Source organism: Bactrocera latifrons, unplaced genomic scaffold (genome assembly GCF_001853355.1).
Source record: "Bactrocera latifrons isolate USDA-ARS-PBARC rearing strain unplaced genomic scaffold, ASM185335v1 scaffold_36, whole genome shotgun sequence".
NCBI classification, from domain to species: Eukaryota; Metazoa; Arthropoda; class Insecta; order Diptera; family Tephritidae; genus Bactrocera; species Bactrocera latifrons.
The window spans coordinates 8,685-18,399 of NW_017537001.1; the positions used below are offsets into that span (position 1 = coordinate 8,685).

The window sequence follows — 9,715 nt, forward strand, 5'->3', positions numbered from 1 at the left end:
CCGGAAGATGTCCTCAAGGTGATGGCGTTTGTGGCATAAACAAAAGCGAGAACACCTCAGAAGTAAGCAGACAGCGGGGCGCACAGTCATGCATAACGTTACAATATGTACAATATATTCACTCGTACACACACATTTGAAAACATCCTTGAGCATTTGCTGTGGCGGCAGAGGCCAAGCATGTGATGCGAAAAGTGTTGGTCATGGCGTATGAGCAACATTGTGTGCCATGTTGGTAAGCAAATCAAGGGCGACATGAATGACGCGATTTGTTCGCGCTGTGACCTTCGTTCGTTACGCTGTTCGTGCTACCGCAACACCAAGGTATAATGTGTACTTTCAAACAAAAAGAAAAACAAAAAAAAAAAAAAAAAATAGAAGCTAAAGTTTTCTGCCGCCAGCTATTTGTCAAGCGCTTCCTACACGCTTCGCTTCGCTTCGATTCGAACTTCGTAGGAGTAGAGATCGAAAAATAGCAAAACCGAGTAGTGAAGAGAAATAGTTACCCACGCAATGCCATATAGTGCATACATACATCTACATAAGTATCGTACACGCCAAGCGCTTACTTGCTTTTCCATGAAATGAACAAGAAAAAAAGCACGMAAAMAAAAAAAAAAAAAACAAAAATAAATAAAACGGTACATTGCTGTGCAATGTTGACTATTTGTTCTTCGTGTTTGCTCAACATTCCTTCGATTGGCTTTATTTTCTCGGCTGTGCCTTGATGCGCATTTGCAATGTTCTTCGCTGTTCTTCGACGGCACGGGGGCGTATGAGCAACAAATTTTCATTGTGYACGCTTAACAATGGACTAATGCATTTCCCGACTCACTGCGCGCTGCACACATAAGCGCGAGCACACACTCTCACTCAAGAAATCGCGTAAAACAAAATGTAAGCACTCACAAATGGTCTCGTAAATCGCTTAGGTGTTGTGCCTGTTTTGCTTTCGTGTGTGTGTGCTTAACTTTAGCTTGGGGAAATTAATTTATTTCTCTTCCATTTCTTGTGTGAAATCATCTGCTGGTAGTGTTGGCGTAAATATTCATACTAAATATTTGTGCGCGTAAATGGAATTGAATTTAATTTAATTGAAATGAATCGCCTTAGAGAAGCTTAATGCATAATTTTGCGGCAGCGATTTTCTTTAAGCTCATGTTATTAGAAGACGCGAAGGGCTTGGGAATTACGCTTATTTATTGGTCTGATCAAAATTAATCCGGACTGATCCGAAATTGAACTGTGCGCAAACCGAATCGAAAAATATTTGTTTCCTAGATTACTAAACCATATTTATGTTCGCGTGATGTTTGATCTCCATATGTGAAAAAGTTTTTCTGGCGTGTTTTATAAAAAAAAAACAATATTGAAAATATTGCAGAAGGATTTTGGTAAATCCAATTTATCAGGAAGACAAATATTTGAATGGCCCAAAGTATTCARTGAAGGTTGTGAAGTTATCAAAAATTTGCTTCATAGGAGTAAAGAAATAGGGTTTGGAAATCGTGTTTTTAATATCAGTAGGTTTTGGTTAATGTTTCGGCTAATATTTCGGCTAATATTTCGGTTAATTTTTCGGTTATCATGAGAATTTCGACTGGTACCAAGGTACCTGAATATCTTACGGAGCCGTTTTGAGGACGTAAAAGGGATACTTCATTATGTCGCTGAGGACAATACATTAATCAAAGGTATCATTACACTTGACGAGACGTTGGGTGTTTCATATGACGGCCAACGATCTAGCGAATGGCGCTCCAAACTCAGTTGAAATCGAAAGAAAAAATAAATTCTGCTTTCTTGTTTTGGCTCAACAGTCTATTTTTAAGGCAATAACAAAGATTTGAAGATTTGTATGGTATTAAAGTACCTGAAAATATATTTTTTTCAGTCCGGTTCATATTTGATCAGATGGTAATTTTTGCTATTTCACTACCCCACCCACTTTTTAGGCATTTGCTCATTGCTCAATACTCCAGACTATCTTCATGGATTCTTGGCTCCATCAACGTGAATAGAGATCACATCATTTGCAGTCCAGCAAGCTCGTGGAATTGTTCAGAGCACATAGACCATTGGTTGCAGTTCATAACCTCCATTATTTTCTATCTATCTATCTTCATGATGCCGTCACACAATTTTTTGTTATATCTCTTATTTAATGGTTTTGCACGATTTTAAGTAAACCTCAGTCATATTCTCACATGACCCGCATAATCTAAAATTGAATGACTTTCTACCGTCCTCGGCTTTTAACCTTATATATGTTAGGCAATTATGGGGTAAGGTATACTGCTGAAAATAGTAACAGAACCATAACTTCATATGATAACCAGTTTATTGATATACAAAAGAACGAGTGCTTTTTTGTATAGCTTCTCGATTTTTATGTATAAATCGATTCTTTTTTCGATTTTTTTAATGCCCTTCTCTAATGAAAGAATTATTTAATTCCATATGAAATTAAGCTAGAAGCTGGAGAGGAAATCATTATAATAATATAATATAGCAGTCTTTAAAGTGGCATTTATTTCGCATATGTCTAGCCCACCCCTGTGATTCAAAATTTGTAAAAAATGCTACCACGAATTACATTCAAGAATCGTCTGCTTAAGCTTTACTAAAAATTGCTTATTCTATCAATATCCACTACTTTTCTTCTATAATTTACTTCATCTAGCTCTAAGAAATATCATGTTTTTAATATTATTCTAAGTTGTAAGTTAATTCGTGCTCTTAATAACCTGCCAAGTTTCGTCTTTCACTTTTAAATCATACTAGTGTGCTTTACCCACTAACCCACTAAGCCGCGGTTAWCTAAACTTGTACACCAAGCCACACTTGCAGACAGAAAACAGGAAATTTTAAGTCTAGCATATCTTCCACGTACTGTTAACTAGTGTAACTGCAAACATGTGCGCTTGAGCCAAAGCATTCGGTGAATTGAGCGCACGAGACTACTTAATCCACTTGCAATGCATACTTGAAGATATATAAGTAGGAAGTATATAATATAGATATAAACTTTTATATGTGAGTAAAGTGTGTAGTAGCATAGCTTGGGTTACTAGTCTGAATTAGTGTTGAAAAACGTTTTTATAAAACGAAAGTAAAGTTTAAATAATATATATGTAAATTTTTACTCTTAATGGGCTACATGAAGTTCACCACGAAGTTTAAAGGCATTAATATAAGACATCAGCGTAACAAGCTGAGACGATTTCCCCCTGTTTGAACTATTCCATCCATTTTTGAGATATCGTTCTGAAAATTTACATAAGTGTTTTTCGCCCAAAGAAGCTGCTCATTTGTCGGCAACGCCGATATCAGAYAACAATAACATATAGCTGTCATATAAACTGATTCATCAATATCAAGTCCTTGTATGGGGAAACTTTTTTATTTAATGAGATATGTTCCCGGAATTCAGCATAGACTATTTTCAAAGACACTTCTTTAGTTTGCGAAGAAATTGTTCATATCGKASTACTAAATCTTATAGCTGCCATACAAACAAACCRATCAAAATGAAGATAGAGATCTTTGTATACCCTTATATGCAACAAGAAAAGTAACTGTGAAGGGTATTGAGGCATTGGTGCAGCAGAAAGTAACGTTATATGAATTCTTAGTAGCGTCACACTTATTTCAGAAGATATTCGAGTCTAAAAAGTATTCTTAAAAAAGATGTAAGGTGGAGAAATGCCAGCTTGGGAATCATGTTTTCTGGACTAGATATTTTTAAAGTACCAATCTTGTTATTTATTATTTTGTTTTAGGCGAATTCTGTAGCGCGCAAGACTTTTCGTGCTGACGAATTACTCAGTGCGACAGACTTTAGAGCAGCCGTCAACAGATAAATACGCAGAGAAAAATAAAAAAAAATTCTTATTAATAATGAGATACAGTTCCCAAGAAACCTTCACWAACGTATGCATTTAACTATACACACATTTACTATGTATATGTACATATGTATTTGCAAATGTATATTTGTGCGCACCTCATTTACAAGACGGCGAAGTCAAGCAACAGGTTTACACATTGAGGCCACAGAAAAGCAAGCGTAGGCCTACACATTGCGGCATTCAAGCGGCTGAGGGTATGAGAAATGCAATTTACTTATATGCTTAACTAACACTTAAGGAAGCGAGTAAGCAAGTAAGTAAACGCTCAAGTGCAGGCATACTTGTGGCAACTTAGAAATGCGTGCAGGAATGTTTAATGAAGCACTATTGGTGTAAGTGGCTGTGTGTGTATGTGTGTGATACGGCATTGATACGCTCATCCTTGACACACATATGTATGTACATGTGTATGTGTATGCAGGACACTAAAACATTAAAACAAATGAGGAGTAAATTAAAGTGTGTTTGTACTAGAGTAAACTGGAGAGCAAGTGAAAGTCCATTGAGTGCGAAACTTAATATTTATATTCTACCTCCCTTCTTTTATACACTACCATTATTTAACTTCTTTAGAGCATGTTAAACTTATAGCCTGTTAGATTTGGTTTCCGTCAAAATGTCTCTATATTTCTAAAACTATGCTTTTCCAATTCTAACTAACAATTAATTTTTTAGATAAAAAAAATTAAAAATTTTCTAAAATCCTCCTTGCAGATGGCTGGCGGTGGGGACCCCAAGTGGCAGAAGGATGCGGCCGATCAAAATTTCGACTATATGTTCAAATTGCTTATAATCGGCAACTCAAGTGTGGGCAAGACAAGCTTCCTCTTTCGCTATGCCGATGACAGTTTCACCTCAGCTTTTGTGTCGACGGTCGGCATCGATTTCAAAGTGAAAACCGTGTTTCGACATGACAAACGCGTCAAGCTGCAGATCTGGGTGAGTAGCAATGCAAAGAGGGCAAAGGAATGCCGAGATGGGAAATGAAATAATTGAGCAAAAATAAGAAAAGAAATAATTATGGAATTGAAATATTAATAAGAAAAAGTGGCATAAGCAGAGAAAGAAGAAAAATAAAAAGAAATTCAATCATTAATTGCAAGTGGGAAGGGAAGTGTATTGAAGCGTAGCCGGGACATGCACGTGATTAATTGTGTATATGCGAGCGTAAATAATTTAAAAGCTCTCCCTTTCTCTGTATGGCATGAAAAATGACTTTCTGCAAAGCAACATTTTTTATTAATTGAAAATTGTGTTTTTGTTGCCTTGCGAACAATTTTATAAATGGACACTGGCGACGAGCAAAATATCGCAAAGAACTAACCATTAAGCAAGAATAAGTTTTATATACTACACGCAGACAGGGGTGGGAAAAAAGATAAATATGCAGCAAGTTGCTTAGCTATGAAACTTTTTGTCGTCAACTATTTTCATTTAATGGCATATCATTTATGACCTTGACCAGTTACGCAGCAACTTATAAAGACTCAGTGGTCTGTAGTTGCACTCGAAGGGTTGTGCTGATAGTACTTGACGTCAACAGCAGTACACGTTATATAAAGGAACTTGGTTGAAAGAAAGCAATAGGCTAAGAAAAGAAGATAATTGCCACTTTTCCTCTTCTATAAAGAGTGATGCATTTCGAGGTTCATTACTTTTTAAAGAAAAAACACAGAAAATTTAAATTTAATGGGGAATGTTTATTATTTTTCGAAAAACACATTTTTTGGCATTTATTTGCAAAGATTATCTCCGGGTCAAACCACGTCAAGGGGTCCAAGAAAATTTCGAAAAATCTCCGATTTTGAAAATTAGCAGTTCATTACGAAGTGGACCAGACGCATACCCCGTGATATAAATATTTCGTTAAAATTCTTTTTTTTTTTTTGTTTTTTGTTAAAGTTATTGAAGTTTGAAATTTAGAGGACGATAAAATTGTAAAATTATTTTCTCATAAAATACTGGAGATAAAAATATTCACCTTTAATAATCTGTAAAATATTTTTTGTTCGTTCATACCATTCCAAAGATATTGAATTTTTTGTTCCCCTGCCTCTCTTAAAATCGATCGTTGCGCTTATGCTTTTCTTTCGGCACAGATGCCGGGAGCTTAAAGAAYAGATAGATAGTCCTTGTACAAGGCGCGTTCCAAAGTAAACAGGAATCTTTAAAGGAAGAAGACTATTTTGAATAAAATAAATTGATTGTGCCGGAAAAACCATTTGTTCTATTTTTTTTAAAGTCCTGTTTACTTTGGAACGCACCTTGTATACTTATTAAAACTTCGTGATTAGCTTAATATACCTTTTTTCTGGTATGTTTTCGACATTTATTTCATTGAAGGGGGATATTAGAAATTTCGTTAAAAAAACCAACTCCTCATTCAAGAAAGCTTTAGCCTGTTAGTTATGTTCTATGTTTTTTATTGCAAATAATATGCTCACGCTTCGTCCTTTGCTACAAACATGCTATATCTATTATTCAATTTCTTTTATTGGCTTATTCCAGGTGGACATTTTTTCATTGACCTTTTTTCCTATGATCTTTTTTTCTAACATGGTTCGAGTTGGAACATTCGAGCTCTTGTGTCGTCGTTGAAGTCGTTCACACGAGTTACTTTGGCCTTACGCTGCTGGCATCTTTTCAGAACGAAAATAAATAGCAATTATTTTGGTTTTCTAGTCTGCTCTGCTTTTTCTATTTATTATTCACCATATTCTACCATATTCTATTTTAATTTTGCAATCATTTAGATTGTAATCACATACAAAAGGCATCTGGCAAGGTTCTCATGCAATAACTGTCTTAGTAACTCTTTAAATATTTAGTAGTTGTTCTTCCTTTTTTCAAAAGATCCACTAGCGAGTTTAATATTGCAATACGCCACAAACTTTCGACTCACACCTTCTGTACACCCGCTTTGTACTAGCAGCAAAACGTTCATCCATTCACCATTGAACACGAACTTAAATCTAATTAGCTTATTCTACCCACTGAAATAAATACTGGAGCGTTCGATTCATATAGAACTCTCAAAAAACTATAGAAAAGAAATAGTTAGCGTGTAGTGACACTGTTTTCTTAATGTGATTGCATTACATTCCCGCAAGGATCCGCATTCGGCTTGGCTAGCAACTTTCTGTGTCGCTGAAATTTGCATACAGAAATGAATTTGTACTCAGAGCGCTGTGAAGGTGTGCGTAAAACCTCCGTGCTTGCAGTTGCACACATTTAACCTTGTCCTATTGACTTTTACTTATCAGTTAACGAACACTTCGCGCCACCGCAGCATTAACATACGCTCGAGTGGAATGCCAAGAAAATGGAAAATGAAAATAAATACCCACACTCTTAGTTAATGCAGTTTGTTAACTGAGTGTCAGTTTCATTTTCATTTTCAATTGTGGTTGTGTTTGCCTTTGTGCATAAATACATATAGACGATAATAATCATATAGCAACAGGTGGCTGGTAACATGATCATACCGTTCATAAATAACATCTTTTGTTATCTCTCTTTTCCATAATATATATCGTCAACGACGTATCAATTTCAGATATCAGAAGTTTATATGTAGGTGTTTGTAATTGTAATTGTTCTGTTGCTACATGCATATTATCTCTTATCTCTGTTATTAGCAATGGTGCGCACGGAGGATTATTATATTTGACTAATATCTGAGCCAATGTGCTTTCGTTAGCTTTTTTATTTCTATCAATTGCTTATGGTTATATGAAGCAACTAAATGGCGTAATAACCAAAAAGTTGTAATACCCTTCTTTGGAGTATTTCTTACAGAATCTAAGGGTATAAAAGAATCTTTAGCTTGTTGCTAGATTGCTTTGCAAGACAGCTTTATGCTATAGTTATCCGATCTGTACAACATTTTTGGAGATTACACACTTACTTTAGGCTATGACTCCTGTGGAACTTCATGGATATATCTCATCATTTGAATTAGTTCTTCATGCAATCACTCGATTCAGATCGTTCTGTGAAACCTAAATCTGTCTAACCTCAAAATTCGCCTCCAGCTTATACAAAGTAGGCAATCTCTCGATGTAAGTTTTGTAAAAATGTACACATTAAACTTTTGACTCGACAGTTTTCAATTCTGTAAGCCTTATGCCATATTTATATACCCACAACTATGCTGTTACCATTGTTCCTGCGTTCAACTAACCACATACATATTGAGTGTAGTCGTCCCACACAACTCAGTTTGCCTTTCACCCTCGGCTTGTGACTATAAAAACTGCAACTTGTCGCTATAAAAGTGTTAATGCACAAACATTTATTGAGATGCAATTAAATTTATTTTTATACATTCAACGGTACTAATTTCCTCCTACTTTTACTTCTCTTTCTTTTTTTCTCTCTTTAACAGGATACAGCGGGTCAAGAACGCTACAGAACAATAACCACAGCATATTATCGTGGCGCCATGGGTTTCATTCTGATGTATGATGTCACAAATGAGGAGAGTTTCAATTCCGTACAAGATTGGTAAGTAATTGTAGAGCAATGTGGAAAAAAGAAGAACAGATGACATACAATTTCGATTTGGCAGAGAGGGTAAACAAAAGCTCTCCTTCTTAGTTGTTAAAGATAGTCACTCTTAATTATAGTCTTTAAAGTTAATCGCAATTGATGCCATAATATGCTATCTAAAGACTATACTATTAGGATTTATATACCTTTTATGTACCTGATAAAAAAAAAAATGTACAGGGATTTTGAAAAACATTTCCGTTAACCTTCAAAGATATTGTTCGAAAGACTTCATAGTTTCTTCAAGTTTCACACACAATTGCATCGTAGTGCGATTTCCATAAAGTGAAAAATATCAAAAAGACTTATAAAGAAAGTGGCTTATAACTGACAATGCTTTATTTCTTGTTCACAAACAACTATATATTCTTTCTTTCTTGCTCTCTCTCACGTTCAAACAGGGTGACTCAAATCAAGACATATTCCTGGGACAACGCACAAGTGATACTTGTCGGCAACAAATGCGACATGGAAGATCAGCGAGTGATCTCATTCGAACGAGGCCGACAGTTAGCCGATCAGCTGGGTGTGGAGTTCTTCGAAACTTCAGCCAAAGAAAATGTTAATGTTAAGGTATGTAAATAAAATAAAAACATGTATAATTGTATTATTTAAATTTGACAATTATTTGTTGCAGGCTGTCTTCGAACGACTGGTGGATATAATTTGCGACAAAATGTCGGAGAGTTTAGACTCGGATCCGACGTTAGTGGGCGCCGGGCAAAAGGGACAACGACTGACAGATCAACCTCAAGGCACGCCCAATGCGAATTGTAATTGTTAAACATACACATACACAACACATACTTAAACACATACATATGCACATATATACATAAATAGATATATGTAGACACAAATATACTTAAATAAATAAATAAATGTAAAACTATATGAACTAAGTGAGACAGTAATACATATACTTATATATAAAAGGAGTAATTCTGTTGACTTATGTTGTCCGGTTTTTGTTGTCTCAGTTTTTAGTGTTATTGAAGAAGAAGATACAGAAGAATAGATGTAATTAAAGCATGTTGCATGTAAATGTGCTGAGGCATAAAGTATGAAATTATTATAAACAAGCCGTTAATGCTGTTGAAAATAAAATAATTTGTGTAGAAAAAGCATGAAAACAAAAAAGGTTGCCAGATAAACAATATTTGCAAGTCTACAAACGAAACTTTATGAAAGTAACAACTAATTTAAAGAAGTTATAAATAAATAATTAAATAAAAAACAATAATTAAAACAAA

General features: G+C 35.1%; 1 protein-coding gene across 1 annotated transcript; it reads left to right on the top strand.

The window, feature by feature from the left end:
- Positions 1–3,918: 3,918 nt before the first annotated feature.
- LOC108971794 (ras-related protein Rab-3) lies at positions 3,919–9,715 on the top strand. The gene is made up of 4 exons (XM_018938074.1): positions 3,919–4,850; positions 8,299–8,417; positions 8,864–9,035; positions 9,100–9,715. Exons 1-4 carry the CDS (start codon positions 4,626–4,628, stop codon positions 9,244–9,246), a joined length of 663 nt encoding a protein of 220 aa, XP_018793619.1. The 5' UTR covers positions 3,919–4,625; the 3' UTR covers positions 9,247–9,715.